This window comes from Lathamus discolor, chromosome 3, assembly GCF_037157495.1.
Source record: "Lathamus discolor isolate bLatDis1 chromosome 3, bLatDis1.hap1, whole genome shotgun sequence".
In the NCBI taxonomy this organism is placed as follows: domain Eukaryota; kingdom Metazoa; phylum Chordata; class Aves; order Psittaciformes; family Psittacidae; genus Lathamus; species Lathamus discolor.
This window is the reverse complement of record NC_088886.1, coordinates 44501713-44527052: the sequence shown is the minus strand read 5'-3', so window position 1 is coordinate 44527052 and position 25340 is coordinate 44501713. Positions and strand designations below refer to the sequence as shown.

General features: G+C 45.3%; 1 protein-coding gene across 4 annotated transcripts in view; it reads right to left on the bottom strand.

Annotated features, from left to right (window-relative positions):
* Positions 1-23041, bottom strand: part of PID1 (phosphotyrosine interaction domain containing 1) — a 91984-nt gene extending 68943 nt beyond the window's left edge. The window contains exon 1 of one of the 4 annotated variants that reach the window (XM_065674957.1): positions 22909-23041. In XM_065674957.1, the coding sequence (XP_065531029.1) occupies positions 22909-22938 (30 nt within the window). In that variant the 5' untranslated portion in view covers positions 22939-23041. Of the gene's footprint in view, positions 1-19096; positions 19117-22535; positions 22637-22775; positions 22872-22908 lie in introns of those variants that run through there. The other 3 variants (XM_065674960.1, XM_065674959.1, XM_065674956.1) reach the window with 3 other exon arrangements.
* Between the last annotated feature and the right edge of the window lie 2299 nt (positions 23042-25340).

Sequence of the window (25340 nt, the reverse complement as noted above, 5' to 3'; positions counted from 1 at the left end):
TGAAATAACATCCATCAAGTTTTGCATGCACAGCTATTTGCACAAGCCAATTCTACAGTTTTACAAGACAATCAGCTAGATAAACATGTCTGCTCCATTCTGAGCAGCTGATGAGTGCAGGAGACCTTTGATCATTCAACAACGCCTGTTCCCTCCTGGGTACAATCCAGCAACCACCATAACTGAAGTGTTCCAAGTTTTGCTTTTTCCCATCTTTAAATGTTGGTTGGATATCACATGCAACTCAGTGTCATACACACTACAATGAGCATAACAGAGAAAAATCACAGGTTGAAGAGCTACAGTATCTCCCTGCAGAAACAGGAACACAAACTACCAACATTTTCTGTTGTTCAAGCCAGGCAGTGTATGCAGTAGTTACCCATCAAGGATGACCAGGGGTTTTGACTGTGGCACAACACAAAATCTATAAGTGCATCTGCTTAAACACTGATTTTTAACCAGAATTAATTTGTTGAAGTAAAGGTTAGAAATTATTTGAAAAGCATAATAATCCATTAAGTGCTCCATCACTAGTATAAAGACTAAAAGGAAACCAGCTTCAACTGGCACATGAAACAGGGCTGTGGTTATAATCCATTTTCCCTGAGGCATCTGTAGAAAAGTGTTTAGTTCCAACTCCTGCCCTATGACCAAAGCACTTCCACTTTCATGTTTTACCACCATTATAGTCAGAAATTAACAGACTCTGGTCACTACCACTGATATTCCCAACCCAGCAGAGTAAAGCCCCTTTTGAAGCAGATTTGGGATTGCCTTTTCTGCTTACATGGTAGACAAATCACAAATGCACTCTACTGTGAAGCTGACAATATTTAACAGTGTTTAATGGTGCGGTACGTATGTGAATGGGAAAAGAGAGCAAGCATCTATCTAGAAAACAAATTAGTTCATCAGCTGTAGTACAGTTTCCCTCTTGCCTTCCTCCCTGAATGCACGCTGACGTATTGGACAATGGGAGTAACATGCAAATAAATAGCAGTATTTATTTGCTAAAATACCATCTCAGACAAGACAACCTGGGGCAAGAAACAGGAGACAATTTTGAAAAAGGCATAAGCAATACATGCACCATTGAAGAAATAACACATAGGATGCAGGGTTAAATCTCAGGGTAACTTGGCAGGGCTACCTATGGCAACCCATGCCATCTGCCCTAAGCTGCATAAAAATTTCCCAGGGTGCTGCTGCCCCATAGAAGGTTAGATTGTAAATGGCCCAAATGCCCCCTACAGCTGCTTCATCATCATTGTCATAGGAGGTGGTTATCTTTAGCTTTATGTGTGCATACACAGCAGAAGGAACAAGCAATACAAGGCTCATTTTTCCCTAACCCATTCAGTTTGGAAGAGATTCTTCTCCAGTTCGGCACACGAAGTGCTCTGGCTTCAGCCTCTTTTCCATTTGGCACACAATCAAACTGTACTTAGAGGAAATCCAATGTTTCTATAAAAGTTGCATCTCAATAAATTGTGTCTTACCTCTCTTCCCTATCCATGTTCAAAGGGAGAGAACACTGCATGGCTTCCAAATCCATTCCCATTTGAACTTTACTTTCCATCTGTACATGTTTCAACTTTCAAAACCACACTCAGTATGAAAAACAGCACAGCAAAGAAGTGAGGTTGTCTTACTGTATTATATTCACTTAATTTCTTAGAGAAGTCCCCCAGGCAAAGTTTTAATGTTAAAGCAATTCTTGCTTCATTTTAACCATCCACTGATGCAGAGCTGATAGCCCAGCTCATTAGAAAGTACAAGACACTATTTCAAGAAATGCCATAATTTATCAGGCAGGGGTTAGTCATGCCTCACACAGCAGCCTGGATGCACACTGCTAACTGCCTCTTACACTTCCCAAACCCACCTCTGAACTCCCTTAATTTTGGGCTCAGCTGCCTATGGTGCATGAAGTCACATGACAAAGCTTCCTGCTACAACAATAAAGACATCATCTTCTTTTAAGGATAACAGGAAGGGATTCTACAGGTACGTAGCAAATAAAAGACTAGGGACTACATAGGCCCCCTGAGGAAGCTTTCGGGAGAACTGGCTACACAGGATTTGGAGAAGGCTGAGGTTCTGAATGACTTCTTTGCCTCGGTCTTCACTGGCAAAGGCTCTGACTGCACCACCCAGGTCTTAGAAGGTAGACGCAGGGATTGTGAGAATGAAGACCTTGGGCCCACTGTAGGAGAGGATCTGGTTCGAGACCATCTTAATAATCTGAACGCTCACAAGTCCGTGGGACCTGATGGAATCCATCCGCGGGTCCTGAAGGAGCTGGCGAATGAAGTTGCTAAGTCACTGGCCATCATATTTGAAAAATCATGGCAGTCAGGTGAAGTTCCCAACAACTGGAAAAAGGGAAATATAACCCCCATTTTCAAGAAGGGGAAAATGGAAGACCCGGGGAATTACAGACCAGTCAGTCTCACCTCTGTGCCTGGTGAAATCTTGGAGCACATTCTCCTGGATGGCATGCTAAGGCACATGAATAACAACAAGGTGCTTGGTGACAGCCAGCATGGCTTCACTAAGGGGAAATCCTGCCTGACCAATTTGACGGCCTTCTATGATGGGGCTACAGAATTGATGGATAAGGGTAAAGCAGTTGATGTCATCTACCTGGACTTGTGCAAAGCGTTCGACACTGTCCCACATGACATCCTTGTCTCTAAATTGGAGAGATATCAATTTGATGGATGGACCACTCGGTGGATAAAGAACTGGCTGGATGGCCGCACACAAAGAGTTGTGGTCAATGGCTCGATGTCTGGCTGGAGACCGGTAACGAGTGGTATCCCTCAGGGATCGGTGTTGGGACTGGTCTTGTTTAACATCTTCGTCACTGACATGGACAGTGGGATTGAGTGCGCCCTCAGCAAGTTTGCCGATAACACCAAGCTGTGTGGTCCGGTTGATATGCTGGAGGGAAGGGATGCCATCCAGAGGGACCTCGACACACTTGTGAGGTGGGCTGATGCCAACCTTATGAAGTTCAACCATGACAAGTGCAAGGTCCTACACCTGGGTCGGAGCAATCCCAGGCACAGCTACAGATTGGGCAAAGAAGAGATTCAGAGCGGCCCTGCAGAGAAGGACTTGGGGGTGCTGGTCGATGAGAAAATGAACATGAGCCAGCAGTGTGCGCTCGCAGCCCAGAAAGCCAACTGTATCCTGGGCTGCATCAAAAGGAGCGTGACCAGCAGGTCGAAGGAGGTGATCCTGCCCCTCTACTCTGCTCTTGTGAGACCTCACCTGGAGTATTGTGTGCAGTTCTGGTGTCCTCAACATAAAAAGGACATGGAACTGTTGGAACAAGTCCAGAGGAGGCCACGAGGATGATCAGGGGACTGGAGCACCTCCCGTATGAAGACAGGCTGAGAAAGTTGGGGCTGTTCAGCCTGGAGAAGAGAAGGCTGCGTGGGGACCTAATAGCAGCCTTCCAGTACCTGAAGGGGGCCTATAGGGATGCTGGGGAGGGACTCTTCATCAGGGACTGTAGTGACAGGACAAGGGGTAATGGGTTAAAACTGAAACAGGGGTAGTTTAGATTGGATATAAGGAGTTCTTTCCTGTTAGGGTGGTGAGGCACTGGAATGGGTTGCCCAGGGAGGTTGTGAATGCTCCATCCCTGGCAGTGTTCAAGGCCAGGTTGGATGAAGCCTTGGGTGAGAAGGTTTAGTGTGAGGTGTCCCTGCCCATGGCAGGGGGGTTGGAACTATATGATCTTGAGGTCCTTTCCAACCCTAACTATTCTATGATTCTACCTGCTGTTTTTCCAAGAGGCTTAGCTACATTTAAAAATGCATTAATTCCACTTGAGTAACAACCCTTTCTTCAGGTTAAGCATTCGCACCCATATACACAGCTATAAAACTCATTACAGGAAGAACAGATGAAAATAAATATTCCAATCTTTTTTCTTTTTTTCTTTGAAACTTTATGATGTTTACATAGCTTGAAAAGTCACACATTGGTTTGACTAAGGACTTGAGCCCAAAACAGTGACAGAGCTCTCTCTTTGTGCTGCTGGACATTGGTTCTTGGTCAGTTGATTTGATATCCCACCGATTAGATCCTACACCCTAGCCATGCAAATTATAACAGGCAAAGCAAGGAATAGTTAGTAAACTGGGAGGAGTATAATCTAGTCCCCAAAGTATTCTTTTGAGGAACTGCTTTCACTTCCCACAAGTACTCCCCAACACACAGGAGATACCAGACTTTGGACTCACATAATATGGGAATGAAGCACCTCTCCTACCCATCAGTAAGTTTCTTTCCAAGAAAACAAGGATCAGAAGGAAGTGGTAAACACCTCCCAAGCCCCCATTACAAAGGTGCATGCATGGGACCATACAACATACTGACAGCCAAGTGATAATTCCCTCAGGAAAATCAAGTGGTGGCTCTGGCAAAGTAGGTGCTACTCCCAAGCAAGACACTGTGCCTTCCTGATCAGAGTGCCTTCCTGATCCACATCGAGACTGCAAACATCACACTGTTCGGCTTACGGTTTTGTGATGCTTTCTGGAAGAAAACCTTATTTTTAACCTAAGCCCACTAGAAGAAGATTAACTGCCCTTAAAAAATACTTAACAACCTCTTTGCTTGTTATCAAGTCACCCATACATAATGCCAGATGAGCACTGTAGACAATGATAATGCATTAAATAAACACTACTGTTAAAATCCATAAGCCTACTTATTACTAGTTTGAGACATACAAATACCTACAGCGTATTCAGTTCAAGAATCCTCTGCTCTAAAATGTCCATTCAGCAGCCTTGCCAGATACTGTTTCACAATACTACAGGCTCACTTATTCATAAACAAATCATTAACATTCTTGACATAAATCCATAGCGTACAACAAATCCCAGCTATGATAGTGTTTTACTACATTTGCTGTGCCCATCATGAATGGGAGTTCTGTTTTCACCAAAAAAACCACCCTCAACAAATAAAAGGCAAATTATTCCCTGTGAGAAAACTGCCAGGATGAAATGCCTATGCACAGATTACAAACTAATTATCAAGTTCATAGAGTAATAGACTGGTATTCAGTTAGTGAAATGGGCTGCCACAATTTATGCAAGAAATTTTTCTTGGTAGAACTCTAATAATTAAGAAAATCTGATCGCAAAATGTGCCATTACAGACTTTAAAAATTTCCTCAGCTACAACGGGAACCTTTTATACATCCCTGGTTTTCCACACACCGGCACAAGAATCATCTGAAAAGATCCTTCTAAAGCCCTTCAGCATTCACTCACTGCCAGGGGTTTATTTACAGTCCTGGATCACAGGGTTTCACCTAAGCCCAGAAATGATCAAGGCCCACTTTTACACACATATATCACAGCTTAAATTAGACTAATTAAAATTAAGAGAATAGCTTAACACATGTAGCAGGACCAGGCCGCTTCTTCTCTCTGAAGATACTCTGCATAGATGGCAGCACTGAGCAATAGTTTAAATCACAGCTTCCCCAAAAATCATGGTCCACAGGTAAAACCTCTGCAAGTGCCCCAAAGAAACCTCCATCACACAGGCAGCATCCCCTCACCAAGAGGCACAGGGAGCACAGAAGGACAGGATTCTCTGCCCAGGGCTGGTCTGCAGCAGGGGGGATGCTCCCACAGCACCTCCCAGGACAGACCAGTCATCCTCACACAGCACAAGCCATTAACAGCGGCTGTCTGCCAGCAAAGCTTCAGGAATCACGGTGTTAAACCCTCTACCCTTAATTCACTAACGCCTTCCTCACCATATTTAAAGAATTAATGTCTCTCTGAATGGCCATATTTAAGTAATAAAAAATAGAGTGGGAGATAATTAACTTTCTATAGATTCTTCACAGATGAGAAATGCTCACAAGAGCTGGACTTCTCCCTGGATTGACAAATATAAAGCGGGTTGCCTTCTGTGCTGGCTGCCAACTCAGCCCAGGAAATAAAAGATGTTTTCAATTCCAGAAAAGATACATGTGCATTGAAACACTGAATACTTAGCAAGTCCTGCAAGAAATCAGACCCTTACTTACCATGCAGGGCACAGGCCTGTGGCCACTGGTGGCTGCTCACAGTAAGTAAAAATACACATATGACTGAAGTTTTGCAGCAATGAGACCTTTGTTACTGTAAACACATGCATAATTTTACAACAATTACACTACAGCATTTATTAGGGGCATGCCCCCCTCTTTTTATTTCCATTGGCATGGCTTTTCCATTCACAGCTTGTTTTAGTTTGTGACAATTTCACTGCAGTGCCCTCACATATCAATATATACAGCATGAATAACTCACAGTCTTTAGGTCTGACCCACTGAGAGATGTTCTGCAACTCAGGAGTGCAAGTTTACAGGATCTATTTATGGGTCTCACTCTGTACCCAGCCTTCAAAAACATTTCAAACCTATTTTTGCCAAAACACACAGCTACTGAAGAACCACTAGGGTTGTCTAGCCTGGCTTGTGGTACCACAGAGGTCATCAGCCCTAACAGTTCTTCCTTGTACCCCTGATGAACCAAAGTAGTAACGTATCTGTTAGTAAGGAAACTGTCACAGCGGAAAGAGTGCAAGGGATGAACAAATTTTGGAATTATCTCGTTTGCCAACAGGTTTTCTGAGCATCTCAGCATCACAGTTTTAGCTGTTGTCTGCAAGAGTAGCAGATAAAAGCCAACTTGGAAAAAAAAAGTGACAACAATTTAAGTCAGAAAATCACATGTGATCACACGTCTGTAGAAAATGAGGCACTACAGAAATCCCAGACTACGAGAGTAAGGCTAAAGGGATACATGACTTGAAAGAAGGCAAACAGCTCTGCTGGGAATCAACAAAGAAATCAGACAAGCAATCTGATCAGTAAGCAGTCATCTGCAGTAGGATACAACAGCAAAATGACACTGAAACCTTAGTGCCAAGGGACTCAAGAAAATGACAGTGCTGCAGAGTCACCCAGTAAGCACCCAGTCAGGAAATACACACCACACAGCTTTGTTGAGCAGTGGCCGGGAGAGGGCAGGAGTGAAAACAGCTAATACTAGAAAACTCAGAGGGAAAAGGGCACTCACAATCTGGAATAATTTCGTGCTCCAGAGTTATGGGTAGCTCAGGGGACTTGCAGGGCAGCTTGCTAAGAGGGAATACTGCCAGCAAAATACTGCCCGGAAAGCATCTTAAAGCCCCTACACTGGCCCATAAAGAACTGCAGCTGGCAAAGAAAGCAACAGCAAAACCCTTGCATTAACAGGGAGACTGATCAGAAATTTGCAGGACAAATTTGCAACCTCTGATTTCTCATTTTCTGGAAATACCAGTATCACCAACCCCAACTTTCCTTTGCTGACAGCATAAAGAAACCCCATCTTTTAATCCCTTACAAACCAACAGCTGCATGTCACCTGGCACTGCAAACAGCTCTTCATCAACCTGGTTTAGAAGCAGAAATAAACACTACACTTTTGTTTATAAAGGAAAAGCTGGCCATCAAAACCCATCTGTCAACTGGCTGTGCTACGAAACACGTCCCATGGCAAAATCCAGCTTATCCTTGCAAACCCGTGTGTGGTACACATATCACGCAGAGTGCTCCAGCAGGCGCACTCACCTACACACCTATCTCCTTCAATACACTAATGCTATATTTTGGTCACAGATCTAGTTCTTTAAAAATAAAAATAAAAAAATATAAGGAGGAAACCCAAGGCACAATCCTCAGGCCCCTGATCCAGCAGCAAAGTTGTCAGTATTTTAACAGCGATTTCAAACAGGAGCAAAGCCAAGCCTGAATCCTCAGATTATCCTTTACAAAATCCCAGCACTGGTGTTAGCAAATGAAAAGATCAAAGCAGCAGGCTCAGATGGACTGTTATTTCTGTACCTATGTTTATTAACATGAGGTACATAAAACTGAGAAAAACTGAGGAAACACTACAAAAACACATAGTGATTTAGTTAACCACAACAGCAAACTAGAAGTATGTACTGATCCTTTCCTTCAGCCAGGAAATATTTTCAAGCTGTTTCTTTTACAGCTAGTCACTGGGTAGGAAATGCTTTTTAGACAGACAAATATTTTCTTTTCCAGAAGACTCCATAAAAACCATGCACAGAGCACAGTGCACATTTTGATGAGAATTAATTACATGTTTACTGTGGTAGTCCAATACATGGATAATCCCCGGATATTGTCTAAACAACTTATTTCCTCCCATAAATGAACTATGGTCAACAGAAACAAAACTGTTTGTTTTTGTTTTTTTTAAAGAAGAGGCAGAGCACTGGCAACACATCTACAGACTATAAAAAGCCAAAAAGCAACATCAGAAGACACAGGGGGATGCCCTTTGTGCACCTTCCAGTCTTTATTAGGTGAAGGTATTCCAGAACAAAATGTTACAAATAGAGTTTGAGATGTCCTAATAATGTCCTACAAATAGAATTGAGATGTCCTAATACACAAAGATAATGTCCTATGCTCAGAGCTATTAACTCTTAAGAGCCGTGTGCTGTAGTTGATTATTATCATCTAGAACTGAAGGATGGTTGTGTCGATTCTGTTTCTCCCCAGTGATTAAATCATGTACTCGCTGAATAATTTATTAATGTCAAAGGGTGACATTTTTCAATTAAGATAATAAGATTCTGGAGGCTCTGGCCATCTGATCTCTGCTTGTGCATACTCTTGCCAACTAAGAAAAAAAAAAAGAAAAAGAAAAAGAAAAGCAGACTGACAAACTCATTTTACTTAAACCGAGTACCAAGTGCTAACAATTTAGCATTAATCCTTCCACATATCTGTAGCTACATACCAAAAATACAAGAATAAATATACTAATAAACACATAGTCTTAGGGGTTAACACAGGGTTAACATGATATTAATCCCGCATCCACTGTTTAAAATAATGCTTTTTACTCACCCACTGGCCTAGGGAAAAAGAAACAACAAACAAACAAACAAACGCAACCCAAACACAAAGAACAACAACCACACAGTGAAAGTTAAGATAAGCTACACAGGGTAAAACTTCAAAATCCCACAAAAGTTCAGTAAAATAAAGTCTGAGGAATAATCCTGCATTGGAGAGGAGCTGGTTCAGACATTACTAAGCACTGGCCAGACTCCACATGCTTTCTCTTTGCTTTATTTTACTTAACAATTAGTTTGCAAGAGACGACGATCAGCTAGAAAAACCACATTCCCTTTTGACCTCCAGGTGTACAAAGCAGAACAGCATTAACTATTTCCTAGAGCAAACCTTGGATCTCTACACAGGATGCAGTAAGCCACCACATGCAATAACCAGCCCCAGCAGTGAGACACTGCACAGCATTTACTACACAGTCTCCTGCTATAGAGCTCATTAGCTCCTAGTCAGGTCTATCAAGGCAGGCAGGCAATTGAAGGCACTGGGTGACACAGCCTGCCTCCAAATTCTTCCAAAGCCTGGTTCAAAGGCTGGACCCATACGAACCACTATGTACATAATAATTTTACAGAGCACAAGATCAGAGCCCAAGTCTCTACAGCAGTGTGTGCTGCCAGCCATACTCCCTGCCCCACTGGAGATCTGGACTTCAGCATCTCTGTACCCTGCTCATGTCCATACATACAGGAAGGATTAGAAGGGCCAAAGAATGTGACAACAATGCCAAGTATTGTGAATCACCCAGGCAAAGCAAGTGGCGTTATTCTGGTGCAGACAGCATCACGCCCTCTGCTCACCAGGATAACGTCACTGCACAGAGGATCCAGTGCACGTCACCTTGGCACTGGGGGCGCTGCAATCACCTCTTTCACAGTGGAAAAACTGATTATATTACGGAGGCGATGATATGCTCCTAAATCATTCCTCCACACCTCCAATAGACGGACAAGTTGTTCTGTGTCAGTTTGTTCCCATTGCAAAATAGTGGCCAAGTCTCCTGGAACAGTCCCAACTGCCCTGCTCCCTCCCTGGCCAGCTGATCCCACTAGCACTGTGAAAGGAGTCTTTACCTGCTCCTTTAGCTAGAGAGTCCTAATAAAGGGGCTCTATTAAAACTCCGACTTAAATGGAACTGCTCTACTGCCTGTTGACACCTAGTAACTGGGATGCTACAAAGACTAATTTTTCTGGAAACTGTATTACACAGCAGAACAGCTCTGCACTGATGGCTCTGCAACACAGTTGCGATGAGTAACAGTGATTAAATTCATTATCTGACTCCTCAAACTCAGGTATGGAAAGTCAGGTATGGTACCAGTATGGCACTGTAAAGACTAGGTCATTTTAAAGCAAATGTTTCAGTCTGATTTTACCCAGGTTTATACCAAGTTTTAAAGCTCAGTAAAGAGACCAGAAAGCTGTTTAAAAATTTATATATATTATATAGTATATATATTATTATATATAAAATCACTAGATAGATTTTGGGCTAATAGGGAAGAATATGACTGCACTTTCCTGTTGTCCCATGTATGGATTTGAGACTAAGAAAACATGGGAACAATGTGGGCTTTTTTCCCAGGATGAGGCAGACTGCTCTCTAACTTCAGTAACGATGGCTGCTAGGTAATAAACCCTTTTCTGTTCCTGAGAACTGCTGAAAAAAGATAGAAAGCAGAGTGGGCATTTTAAACCCCTAGAATAAAGTTTTCACAGGAAAATATGAAAATAAAAAAAGGCCTCAGAAACAGACTGAATTCACAAATACAATTATGGTTTTCAGCTGAAAACTGAACATATTCTGAAGCTGGGCGCAGGCTGCACACTGTGCTGGGCCGTGTCTGCAGGCACCATGGGGCACTGAAGCTGACAGCCAGTGATGCTCAGAGACTGCTACCAGGGCAGCCAGCACAGCCGTGCAGTGACCCTCCTGCAAGGGACCCACACTCTCTTTCCCTTTGCAGAGGGGAGAAACCATGCGACTGTGAGGCTTACTAACACTTCCATAAGTATTTTGTATAGCAGTTTTCCCCCCTCACCTATGCAAGCAGACAGCAAGCTCACAACGTGTCAGAGACTTTCCTTTGTCAGACATATAGCAGCCCCTTATCCAAACAGCATTAGGGCCTGGTCCAGAATAACTTCAGTAACATGCCCTTTCCAAAAAGAATCATACAGAAATATTCAGTTCAGCTCTTTTAGACATTAAGCCTTGTTGCATATAGCTACTCTTAAAAAAAAAACCCAAACAAACAAAGAAAAAAAAACAAATCAGATAAGATTTGACTCTTAAAAATATATTAGGTTTCTTCTCAGTCAGAGTTAAAGAAACAAAGAGTAACTCCACTGGCATTACCAATGGCATTTAAATTTATACCAACATCCTCGAGAGCTGAATTTGGACCAAGAAAAAGGCCCACATATAGACAGGGGCAAAGTTTATGCCCAAGTCAACAAAATGACATCTCTTTAGACATTAATAGCTTCTGAAATCTCTAGCTTGACACAACATTAGTGATTTAAATGCCAAACCACATTCACTCCATTTATCTTGGAAAGCTCCACAACCACGTAAGAACACCCTCAGACCATAACAGAGGAACGAAAGGTCAGGCTGTTACTTCCAGAACCAGGGCAGTAAACTTCAGAACAAACAAGGTACGGGCATTTCCCTGGCCAGCGTTGCCCACTGCATTTGACTGTTTTTCCAGTATCATGTAAGCAGCATGAATAACTTCTGGTGTTGAGAAATAAAAATCATAACCTGGAAAAACAATATAAATTCCCTCTGAAAAATAATGTAAGCCAACCAGAAGTGAGCTGCTTCAGTGCAAGGTTTCTAGAGAGCTCCTGGACTGTGCCTGACCCCAGATCACTCACAGCTCACCACTCTCTGGTCCCCAGCTGCTGCTTCTACTCCCAGAAGCTCTGCATCTCCACAAAACTTTTAACATTAGTCCAAAGCTTTCCTTGATTCTGCCTTTCTGACAAATGTCCCCAGATACCTTCACCTATACTAACCTCAGTGACCCAGAGCACCCCTGCTCTGACCTGCTGGAGCACAGTCCCAGCCTCAAAAAAAAAAAACAGTGGGAGCTTGTCCAACCATGGGGGAGAAATCCCTAAGCTGCAACTCTGGGATGCCTCTTTTCAGATGAAGGTCTTGCCATAAGTCATTTCACCTGGCACTTGCAGCTCATGATCTCTTCAAATCTGACTCTTCTTAGGGGAGATGAACTCCATCATTTCTTCAGCCTGAAACTTGTCAGCATTTTAAACATGGGGAAGGATGTGGGAGAGTGGCTTCAGGAAAGGAACAATTAAGTAGTAACTAACCAGAACGTCAGTGAATATTTTTCACTGTCATGAAGTGCCCAGTCTTTTCATCACCTTTGCTTACAAGAGGCAGTCATGTTGTTCATTTAGAGACTGGTCCCAAGCTTGCTGTGATGCTCAGAAAGGCTGCCCTTTGCCTCTGCAGACCCTGTAGCAAGACTGGTATTTCTGAAGTGCTATTCCCTACACAAGGCAGCCCCAGTCCCCCCTGGACACCCCCAAGGAAGTTATCTGAACTCCATCCATAATAGCTGTGATAGCTGTTGAGGAAAACAAAATCCCAGGTCTTTGCAGGAGGGTAACCCCTTGGAACCATGTATCTTGCTACCAAGCCAAGAGCTGCAGGATTGTGAAGCGGAAGCACAAGGAGTCACACACAACCTCAAAGCTACAAGAAAGAGAAAGAAGTGAATATTACAACACTAGGCTTGTGGGGAAAGGCAACAACAGAACATACATGGTTTCCAGTAACCTTTTAAACTGTGCAACTCTTCCTTCTATGGCAACTCTGTATTTTAGAGGTACAAGATTAAAATGTTGTCCTTTGAAAATGTTACATATCCCAGCATAGGCTTCAGGCTCTTTAACAATAAAAAGAGCCTCTAAACACCAGATCAAAATAAAACAGTCACTCACAAACAAATGCTTCCTAACATTCCTTATAAACCACTGGAAAGTTACATCGCCATCTCAAATGGCAAGGTGACAGTTAACAGATTCAAAAGCACATCCCTCTACATGGAGATAAGGCTACATTTCTAAATCTGAGTGATTTAACACACATTTATCAAAGTGAACTGTTAATCTCTCAGCTTTCCTTCTGCAGACCTCAGCACTGATGCTCTATCAAGAATGTGAGAGCTCTGCTTCTCCCATCATCCCAAACACGTATGCCAACAGGCAGCTTTCTTAGTGGCAGTGCTGCAGAGCCTGGGGGAGCGGGATCACAAATCCACAGTTCCCAGGAGCAGCCCAGCTTCCAAAGGGGTCAGGCTCAGAGCCTGGGCTGCCCGCTGTGCCTTGTCCTCAGCTGGAAGATCGCCAGGCTTCAGGTGTCTCAGGAATCACTGCTGAGTTCACTCTTCATTGCCTACCAGAAAAATTAACCACCCAGCACTCTTTACCAGCGCTGCTCATCCCTCCAGCAGTTCATTTTAGCAGGAGGCACCAAAGCTGTCTGTGCTATCAGAACTTTCTCAGACACGTGGTACCACACTCAATAGGCCCTTTCAACCAAACTGTCAGGAGGACCGACATAAAATTTTCAAAATATCCTTCCTTCTGATTCTAATCCAAACAACAGAGCACAGCTGTGAAAACTGAAGCTTGTGCAGATCCACACTGTACAGGCTCCTTCTTAAAAGCACTGGGACAAGATTCAAGCGTCTATATTTTCTGATTCAGATTTATAGTCGAGCACAGAAAATTCCCATGGACTAGGAAAAAAGAAAGATGCTTAAGCTGACATTTTCCTGAAAGATGAAAGAAATTCGCTGCGATCTTCTGCTGATGCACTGTGCAGTGGGCCATGGCAGAGGTACATGCTCAGGGAGCTGCAGCTTGGTGTTTGCCTAAGTTCCAAAAAGTACTTTTCTGCTTAAAAAAAAAAAAAAAATGAAAAAAAAAATCCAGATGGAAAAGCTAAAAATGGGCAAAAGGTTCTGTTAAATAAATAGTCTCAAATGAGGGGGAAAAAGGATTAAAACCCCTAGTTTTGTAATCGGACATATCTTTTTCTAACAAGTTTGCTGTTACAGTCTCCACCTCCAAGCTGGAAACAGAAGAACCAGCACATCATAACACAACTCTTCTTGTGGTGTTCCTCGCCCCAACAGAAGAAAATACTGGAAAACTGAGGACAAAATTTCTTAACAAAACACTAGAAAATAAGTTCAGCATATTAATTTGGACTGGACAGTTTTGATGGATAATAAAAGAAGTTTTGTTTGCCTGGCTTTTTAACCAGAATGACTGGAAGGAGGAGTACTTCCCCTCCCCAAGAAACTAAACCATTTTCAGGTCTCAGAAAGCAGAGATTAATCCTGACAGCAGAAAAGCTGGTCTGCAGAAAGGAAAGCCACAGAGCAGCTGAGAGTTGCTCAGAGAGGAAATGCTGTGTCCGACCGTCCCTTCTGTCTCTCAACACCCAGACTCAGGGAGGGAGCGGAGAGCTAGAAAATTGCAGGCCCAGATGATGTATTTGATGTTGCCACCACCATGGGGATCCCACACAGACCCCAAACTCCTCTGCCCTGGCTTCCAGCCAGACAACACTCTTGGGAAGAAGTTCCATAGCATGCAGAGATGTTTTAAATGAGACTAATGGATCTCCTGTAACAGCACAACGGGCAGGATTGCTGCCCTGCTCTACAGTCTAGTCAGGCTCAAGGTTGGTACTGACCCCAGCGGAGCCTGGACCAGATCCCACTGCAAGACCTTCCGGGCAGCTACTCCACTTGTGTTCTGAACATCACTTCCCTTCTCCAGGCACTGAATGACCGGGCAAGTTTTCAGAAGAGCTCATTCCACCAGGTAAAACACACCCTGTAAAAGCCTGGCCCTAAATGGAGGCTCTGAATACTTGGAAACTAACTCCAAGATAATTCTGAAAGCTTCACACAAAACGTATGGAATAACCATCTCTCAAATGCTGAGGAAGCCTGGCACAGGAATAAAGGAGGTGGCCACAAATCTGAGCTTCAGGACACTTAATTAACTTTCTAACTGCTCTCAGTGTTCTTGGCAGCTCCCATCAAATATCTGTGGAGAAAATGTTTTCACATGAGGAGACACTGGAAAATTGTCTGGCATGACAGAGACCCAATACCATGAAGGGGCATAGTGTGAGAGTGCTGACTGTGCCAGTGATATAGCACGAAGATCCCAAACTGAACAGCACTGCATTTGCAGCATAGTTCACTCAGTAAAACTCATAATTAGTAACTCAGGTCAGAAATGTAGCTGTTAACATTTTTGGAAGCACAACCAGACTTTAGGTTGTGAAAGGGGAGTGAAACAGCTCAAAAAAGGCCCTCAACATGCTCCAGACCTTCCACCCCCTCCATTGAAGCACATGGCACAGCAGAGTAGAGGAAGCCTGTGAGGGAACAGAGGCAAACAGCTGGAAAAGCAAAATTTTTATGTTTCCAAATTGACACTGGAATTATTACCACCAATAATAATTCTGTCAGAAAAGCAGTTACCGTTTAAATCCTCCTGATGAAAATATGTATGGAGCTTTTCAGAAAGACCAACACTTCAGAAGCCATCACTGAACTGCTAAGGTGAGGATCAGAGCAATGAGATCAACTTAACCATTCCAAGACTGTGTATAATTTTGTTGGAACAGCATCATTAAAGGAATATCAAACACCAGCAATACAGAACTTTTTTTCTTCTTCTTCAGTTTCTATGCATCAAAGATCTGCATTTGCCACTCCACATTTTCAGTGTTTCAGCAGGAAAAATGAACCATGGAAAGCCATATTAGATCTTCTCAGGACACATTTACAATCACCCACATTTAAAATTTTTGGTCAAAGAGTTCTGATGCGCTTATTCAGAAACAGCCCAAAAGACTAACACTTTTATCACCTGCAACTTTCCCAGCTATTATCTGAAGTGCAAATAAGTTCCATTATTATAGGTGAAAGCACTGTAGGGAAGAAAAAATATAAAAAAAGGCAATTACTAAATATTGCTTAAAAAGACTTTTCCACTACACATTTACCTGTCCCTGGGCCAGACTCTCATCTTTTATGCAGAGAGCCAAATCGCAAATGAAGTTGTCAGCATACTGCTCTGTGTGCAGGGATGCTAGCACAAAGCCTCAGTAGCATAGCAAACCTCCCATCACCCGGCCGAAGGTCTGTCTGCTGCAGACACAATCATGCTTGGAAGGAAATGGTGACACCCTGGACACACCAGTGCTGAGTGTCCTGCTGGCTGCCACCAGGGACAAAGAGAAAATAAGAAATAGGCAGTTAAAATTCTGAATTACTTTGACTGAATACTTTGGTTTGTCTTCCTTCAAGGAAACCACTGCTTAATTATTATTTTTTATTATTTTCTTGGCCATCAAACAGTCTGTCAGCTTCATAAACAGAAACTACTAGTACACTATAAACAAACTCTTAAGATCATTTCCTAGGGGGTCTTCCACAAGACAGTCAATGATGCTGATTTTCTTTTGGTCATAGAATGCTTCCCAAAATTAGCATTTTTCCAGAGCCATTCATTTTCTACAAAGAATAAATAATGTAGAAAAAAGGAACTGCCCAAGCTAAGTGGTGCCAGATGAGGTTTCTGGAATCACAGAGCTTTGTTTTAAAGATCCCCGACTGCTGTAAAGTCATAGCAGCAAACTAATGCAAAAAATCCGATGCCTTGAAAGATATCCTGAAGCTATACAGTGCCAAAACATTGGGCTGTAAGACTTCCTGGGCATTTGCATCCACATGACTCCAGCTTAAATTTCAAATACTTTTCACTTTTTCCTTCTGACATAATATTTAATGAAACCAGAGTTCAGTAATAGTATCAGTCCTGCTATACATGGAAGGAGCATGTGTTCATCCGCAGCAGTTTCTTCCTAGACAGCTGTTTGTGTGCTTTACACTTACAACCTGTTTGTGTTTGGTTTAAAAAGGAGGCTTTCCATACGCTTTCAAAAAATGGAAAACTATTCCTTCAACTGATTGTACACTGCATTTTTTAACATACACATGCATTCGAACACTGGGCATAAAATAGACAAGAAATTGATTTTTGAAAGCACCAACAGCATCTAAAACCACATTATGTCTGAATACATGAAAATATTTGACATAAAGCAATTGCACCTGTGATTACATTAAAGCCACCACACATGTGTAAGTCTGCCCAAAGCTGACTTTTCTTTAGTGAAGAGTTTCAGTGTTGCTGACATGGGAAAAATATTTGATATGTATACTAGGTAGTAGTTAATGCATGTAATGTGCATGTATTTAGCAACAGAGTCTATCATCCCAAAACCTGAAAGTATCAGCATATTCAAGATGCAGTTACAGAGTACAGTAACAAATCCCAACAAAACTAGCAATGTGTTTATGAAGCCTCGGAGAGCAGCACTCGCAGGCAGGCCAGAAGGTGAGCAGCAACACCCCCAGTACCGCTGCTTTCATTTCTTTCTCTTCCATTAATAGCTACAATGTGTTTTTACTGCTGTATCTTAATGATTTGGAGGTAAATTACACCAACAAATCAAAGACTATGGTAAAGGAACCTTACACAAACTCATTTCCCACAGACTTCAGAGAGGCTGCACAAGTTAGAGGGTGGCAAAGTCACTGTGTTCAGGGAATCGAACTTGCCCCAGTAAAGAAGGACCTGAAGCTTCCTACCCTCCGTCACCCATTTTGCTTCCTCTCATCTTGCCCACCCACAGCTCTCTCCCACAGTATTGTACAGCACATTAGAAGAGATGCAAAACTCTAGTTTATGAAAGAATTTAATTCTAGCAATATGAGAATACACTGCAACCATCTGCTACTAAATCCTTTCCCAGAAATGGCCTCAAACGTTGGGTTTTGGTAAGAATATTGAATTTCCAAATGAGCAGGCAGAGAATCAGTGATGCCCTACCATGAACACTTGGCCATTTGTACATCCTTACGAAGCCACTTCAAGAATGTTCAGCCCTGAAGCAGAGCAGTGGTGGGCAGCAAGGGGTCCAGATGATGGTACAAACCAAGTGACAGCTTGGCCAGAGCCAACTGTCGGCCAGAGAAAAGCATCTGAAGCAGTGTTTTCCCACCCAGAACCACAGGCGGGGACAGGATGCAGTTATGGAAGCCAGCTCCACAACACCGCACCCCTATCTGCTCCGTGCTACCTGACCCCCCACTTGTGTGAGCCCACCAACTGTACCACCTGCAGAAGAAAAGCGAGAGCAACTCCAAAAGGAGGGCTGGTGGGCACAACTCAGCTCAGGGATGCCTAGCATTACAGCATGAGGCTAGGCAGCAATAGCACTGCTGTGTCTTCCACTCCAGGGTAAAATTTATATGGATGTAGCGATCCCTATTACCCGCACGTGTTAAGAGAAGCAGGAAAACTTATAAACAGACTTATAAACTGCATGACCTCGGAAATTATGCACCCACTGGGATTTATTATCTAGAAACAATGTCTGGCATCAAGCTTCCAGGAAAATTTAGGTTTCAAAGCAAATAGCAGCCATCTCTCAGACAGGCACACAAAATTGCTCGAAGATCTTGCTTGTTTTCAAAACCTACTTCAGAGTCCTCACGGGAACATCGCCGAGGCCAGCGGCTCCAAAATCCCAGCTGCGCTGGTGAAGGCTCTTGCCCCTCAAGTCCCGAACCCAGCACAGAGGGTACATTTGGAAATAATTTTAAAGAAAGATTTCAGAAGATTTCTGGCATTGTTTCAACCAGTGCCGCTGCCACAGACTGCAAGCCAAAAATCAGAGCATACTGCTTAGTACCATTGATAAGGTCTACTGCAAACACTGCAATGAAAACCATGCCCAGAAAGTACAGCAAGCCCTGGACTGGAGCCCCAGCATTCCAAGCAGGGAGAACAAGTCTTAAAAACCTGAAGCACCCCCTGGTCACTGCACCAGCAAGGAGATGGGAAGGCACACGCATGTTCAGTACATTCACCCGCATTTTACTCAACACAAACCAGGAATGCTGCCACAGAAATTATAGGGGAAAAATCCTCAGAAAAGACAAAATCCCAGATCATCTCTTTTACATTAAGCATGAATAGCGCTAATGCCTATATTACCTGCAAAATCACAATCTTCTCAAGTACCACACCGGAGACTCGCATATTCCTGCAAAGCCCCAGCTGCGCAACTTCCCATTTAACTGACTGTCCCACGAACTCTGGAGAAAATACAACTGCAAAGAATCACAGAAGAGGAAAGGAACAGCAGAAGAAAAAGCAGGCTTCACTGTATTACATTTTCAAGAAAATCCCAGAAAACTGGATATTTACATTTTTCTAGCTTATTCTTATAACTCATTTAATTCAATTCAACATATCTTCCAGAAACAGCAAGGCTTCTTCATTAAGCAGCAGGATAACAGGAAAAGCTTCCATTAGAGAGAAGTGGAATGGAGAACAAAGTGACCAAAAAAAAAAATACAAGTGATCACTCCTTATTCCAGCAAAACCAGAAACCAAAGCCTCAGGAAGGGGGGCACATTTCAGTAGCAGATGAAGCTTTCAGCAGCAAGTGTCCATGACAGCAGTGGGGATAAGTCCAGTTTATGCTGCAGCTCACTGCATTTTCGTAACAGAGCTGCTGATGGCACTTCATTCCTATTGCGTATGCATGAGCTCTGCTGCTGACCTCACTACTGGAATTGTACTCATCTAGTCAACGCCAAAAATTTCAGCACAAACTATGGAGCTTGACAGGACTCAGCACATTTGGAACAAAAGTAGATTTTACACGAACAGCCACAGACCAGGAACATGCAGCCTTACCATACACTGCATGGGACTGGAAAAGGAGACCTGAGAGCAATAGATGACCACTGCACACTTTGTCAGAACATGAATGGAGCCTTCACACTGTGATGCTCGCCACTATTTAAGTTAAAACACACACGGGTTAGCAACACGGGTAGGACTAACCCATACCAACAAGCATCCACTTCCAAAGTCACTTCATACTTTCCCTTACTGAGCCAGGCCAAAAGAAATACTCTGAAAGATGAAAATATTTTCTCTACTGTTTTACTGATTACAGAGCTACAGCATGGACTAACAACAGACCTGCACTTTGCCACAGCTACATATAAACACAAGATACATCTGGGTCTAAATTATGTCACATGCAACTCACACATTAAAACATCAAGAAAACCACGACAGCTCCACACTTTTTGCACACATACATCAGCACAGAGGAAACCCTATAGAAGATGGGGCTGGACTTGCCATCATTGATTCCCCAAATATCCTACAGTAGTGACCTGGCATAACCTATATTGACAGAATATATGAATAGAGACTGTCAGGCACCATCTACTCTACTCAGAGATCAAACGCCCACCCACCACCACAACAACCAAAATCCTATGACCAGCACCCTCTCAACACATGCTTGCCAGTCACGACGAGGACTTGTGATGCCAGGAACAAGCAGAGGGCCTCCTTCGACACCCTAGTGGCACCAGGATTTGTTTCACAGCAGCTGGGTGCCAAGAGAGAGGGATCAAGGGAAAAAGATAGCAACATGGGACACCTGAAACTGAATTACAATGTCGAGGGGGAGAAAGAAGGATAAAAACATGTATTTATTGCCTTGCACAAGCTCTCCTCAGGGAGCCAGACAGTGCTGCCAGGAGCTCTGGCTGGCTGGTGGTGCACAACATGTGATTCTCACAGACAGAAGGGGAGACCTGGCTACTTGACCAGATTTCAAAGTGGTTTTTTTGGAGGGGAAAACAAATATAAATCAAAGGCGCTGGGGATATTAGATAGTCTATTACCCATGTAACTCTGGCTCATGTGTATATGGATTAGGATTCAGCTTTCAGTTACGTAATCACATCCTAGTTACTCCAAACATCCTTCCAGTCACTGCATTCATTTTTGTCCACCAGTCACTATGTTGTTATTTAACCTCTTGTGTGAACACAAAATTACTATGGGCTGTTCCAAGGCTGCTTTCTTCTCCCCATTTTAGGACAAGTCCAGAGCATCATTTAATTCAGCAATCTTGGATCCCTCTGGCTTGTTTTATTGGAGCACCTACAGCTTTTCATGTACTTCTCCAGCAACTCCTGTTGGGTAAGAGCTGCCTTTACATGCACTCCGCATTTTGGGAGGCTCAGCATGCCTGGAGCTTCCAGCCAGAAGCAAAGTTAGTGGCCACTGCTGAGAACTTTGGTGTTCATGGCTCCCCTTCAGCAACACGGAGGAGCACGGTCTCCCCTCTCTGCAGACCTGTGTTGTGCTGCAACAGGTAAGCAAGAAGCCCAGCGAGCATCCTCCCACCGGAGGCAGCCCTGATTCCTGCAGCACACAGCCTTTCTCACCGACTCCCTAAGGCAAGACCCCTTGCCTCTGTGCAGGATACACAAAGTGGCTAAATAAGGTTATACTCACAATCTTATTCTGCAGAACATAAGCACTTAGTTCTCTTTAGCCTTGCAGGCTCTTGCAAGACAGTATCAGATACCTATGATATTAGTGTCTTGTTATTATAACACTTCCTAATTCCACAAAGGGGGCAAGTAGCCTGTCCTTATGACCCAGACCAGCACAACACTACTGAACACAGTTTTCCCCTTCTCTTTTCTTTCCCTCACCTCCCCTTTGTCCCCAGTTCTTGGGTGTAGCCTCACCTCAGGTCCTTGTCTGCAGCAGCAGCCCCCCAGGAACACTCCCACCTCCAGAACCAGTCCAAGATCATTAACTGCTTAACACAGGTCATCTTTGCTGCTTGTGTTTAGTGCAGAGAGGTTTCTGGCTAACACGGGGAAATAAATCAACAATAATGCGCTCACATAGTCTTTACCCTGGAATCCATCAACTATGGATATGGCACATCATTCCTATTCAGTAATAATCAAGTTTCTCATTGTAGAGAAAAAGTACGTCTTCTTAGGAACTGGAATTACTCCCATTACTGGCTCATGCAGATTAAAGCTCACGGATCTGCTCAGCTTGGCTTTGCTATCAACTCAAAATCAAACTGCTGAATTTTCTGCCTGATGACATCAAACTACATTCTCAATTTGAATTGCAGTGGCAATAATCACCTTTTCTTGTCATCTGCTAAGACCATTAATTCTTATTTAAAATAGCCAGTTATCTCTCAGTAGATACTTGCCCTGGAAAACTATATGAACTCGACACAGAGGAACTACACAGTGAGTTTTATTTCATCTTACTCTCTGCCTGTCTCAGATTTCACACGGAATATGAAATACGCATAAAAGCATACATTAAAAAGACAGAGCCAGGACTAGCAGAGCCCGACCGGCTGCAAGAGGGTACGGGCCGCCCGGCGGGGCGCGGTACAGGGGCGGGAGGGACCCAAGTTCCCATGAGCCATCCGGACCTGTGGATTTGGGGGCAGCAAACGGCTGCTGCGGGATTTTGCGTCCCACTCACCCCGCTTTGCGGGTCCCGTGCGACCGCAGCGAGGACCACCCCCCTCTCCGCTCCCCACACCGCGGATTCAGGCGGCGGCCGGGCCCCTCACCTGAGGAGTGCGCGGGGAGAAACCCCTAAACGGCGCTTCCCTCAACGGAATCCCCCGAGTCGCGCCGCCTCCCGGGGCCGGGGTGTCAGCGGCCGCCGCCGCCGGGAGCGCCAGAGCCGCCAGGCAGCGGCAGCCGGGACTCGGGATGCCGCCGGGGCAGCGCCTCCCGCACAGTGTGTGCGTGCGTGTCTGTGTGCGTGTGTCCTGTCCCCGCTCCCCGACACCCCCCCATACACATACCCACTCTCCAGCTGAGGCAGGGGGAGAAGTTGCAACAAACTCCGCGTACCGGCGGGTGATGCTCGGCCGGCCCCACTCCCGTCGCCCTCCCCGGGCAGCCCCTCGGGCTCGGCCCCCCCCCGCCCGCACCTACCTGCAGCCGCTCCGTGGCCGGCTGCCACATGGTGCCGCGGCGGCGGGAGGCGCTGCCGGGCGGGCGCCGAGCGCAGCTCTCTGCGGGCGCGCTCCCCCCGTGCCGCTGCGCTCCCCGCCCCGCCCGCCGCTCCGCCCACGCGTGTCGGGCGCGGGTCGGCGGGGACCACGTGCGAAGCCGCTCGGCGGAGCCCGTGGTGCTGCATCTACCCTTTCGGGGGGGGGGACACACGACACCTGCGGGGTGCCCCCAGGGGACGCGCAGGGGCCCCGGTGGTCCCCGTCCTACCGCCGGGCGGAGGTGACCACTCCCCGCTGGCGCTCAATGTGCGCTGCCCGGGAGGGTGGAGGGGGCCCTGCGGGGAGCCTGCCCTGGGGCCTCCCGCTCACAGCACCCGGAACTTTTTCCTCCTGTTCTGCAAGAGGTTTGAACCCTGCTCCGCAAGACCCTGCCCGCGCACGGGTTGCTGCGGGCACTGAAGGGGCACGGAGGGTAGGGAGCGATGCTTTGGGTCCAGGGTTCCTTCTGCCCTGTCAGCCCCGGTGTGGCTGTGGAGCCTACACCACGCTGGAGTCAAGGCCACGCTCAGGTGTTACACAGGACAGGACAAGGACAGGCTTTGGGATCCACATTGTCATGTTATGGGGCAGTAAAATACCCTGTGGAGCATCTCAACCACCTTTCCCCACAAACAGCCTGAACCTCTGGTGCTATGTTTGGGGTGCAGATGGAGCAGTGGGGTCACAGCACGGTGGGGACCTGCCCCAGCCCCGCTGAACCTATGCCAAGCAGCATGGCACTTGCCCTCACATCAGTGGCAGCCCAACCCAGGCCCCAGCTGCACTTTGAGTTCCTCGTGCCTGAGCCACAAAGTGGCAGAAAACCATGCCTGCCACCCAAACCTGAAAGAGAAGGGAGCAGCAGATTAGGGCATAGCACTTGCAGTCCACGCTGTTTCCAAACGCTGAGGTGCAAAAGCTCATTTCCTCCTGTCCTACAGCACGTCCCACAGCACATACCCACCCACATCCCCCCAAACCCGCTGAGATACACCCACACTGCAGCTTACCTGAGCCACACCATGGCAGAGCTGGTCTCAGCTCCAGCCACCACACAGATGTATAAGGAAAATTGTTGTCAGTGTTATTAAAATATTGTATGAATCTCAACATTCACATCACCCTCACAATAATCTCACCTTATGTTTCCATCTGTTTAGATGGACCCACTCTGCAATGCCTGACAGGCAGGAGAGAGCAATTCTTTACAGGCTCCAGACAAGCCTTCTGCTAACAGCACCCTCCACCAGCATACGACATCCCTTTCAGCAGTAAAAGGCAAAACCCCAGACCTGAGTCCCCTTTTGCTATCCAAGAGGTTAAAGGCAAAACCTCCAGAAGTACCTAAATTACTTTCGGTGCCTGGGCCGCATTTTAAGACATGGCAGAGCTGCATCCCAGCTGCCACACACAATGGAGGGAGCAGTGCCAGGAGCACGGTGCAGCCACTGACCCTGAGGGAAGCAGTGGGGTGAGGGCTCTCCCATGGCTCTGCACCAGCGCTCACAAGGACATGCACATGCTCTGCCCCTAGCTTATGCAGGGACATGCAGGCATTTCTCTCCCCTGTGGAGATCAAAAATGCCACAGAAAAGAGACAGTCTCTGCAGGCTCCTGAACTGCACCAAAGAACATTTTTCCAGGCACAAAAGCCACCCCAGCCCTCCCTGCTGACCCGGGGCCGCCTGAGCAGAGCCTCACGCCCGGCTGCCAGGAATATTTGTTAAAAAAAAACAGAGGAGCATGTGTCATGCTTGTCCTGAGCATTAACCACCACACCCCACAGTCTGCAAGGCCAGGCTCCCAAACCCGCTGTGGGTGCATAAGGGCAAGTGCGATATCATTTCAGTGTTTTAAATAGCAAAGCAAAGCAATATTTAAGGACATCTCCTCAAAAAGCCAGGCATCACCTGCAAAGAAGCCAAGACCATTGCACGGCAGCTCTGCCACGTGGCCAGTCTCGAGGACCAAAACCCTGACAGGCGTTGCAGGATCTGTGCAAAGCTGCAGCTGGTCAGTGAACATCAACTTTAAGACTGTTTTGAAAGAAATTCACCTGTACATCCCTTAGCAGTGGTGGCCTAATTAGAGCAATTCAAGTCTTGCAGCTTCATTACTGATGCAACAGCCTCCTGTCTCCTGGAAGGGAAGCACTAATCCTGCACCAGCTCCTGACCAAGACCCACCAGAGCTCTCCCCTTCCCATTCACTGAGCAAACACCATGTCCTTGTCACCCTCTTTGTTTCTTTGACTGATGCTTATATTCCTGCACATTTTCTAAAACCCTTGTTCTTCCTCAGGTGAACTCAGAGTACTGGTCTTTCCCATACGGATAAATCCACCACCCACCACTGCTTGAACCAGCTGGGAAC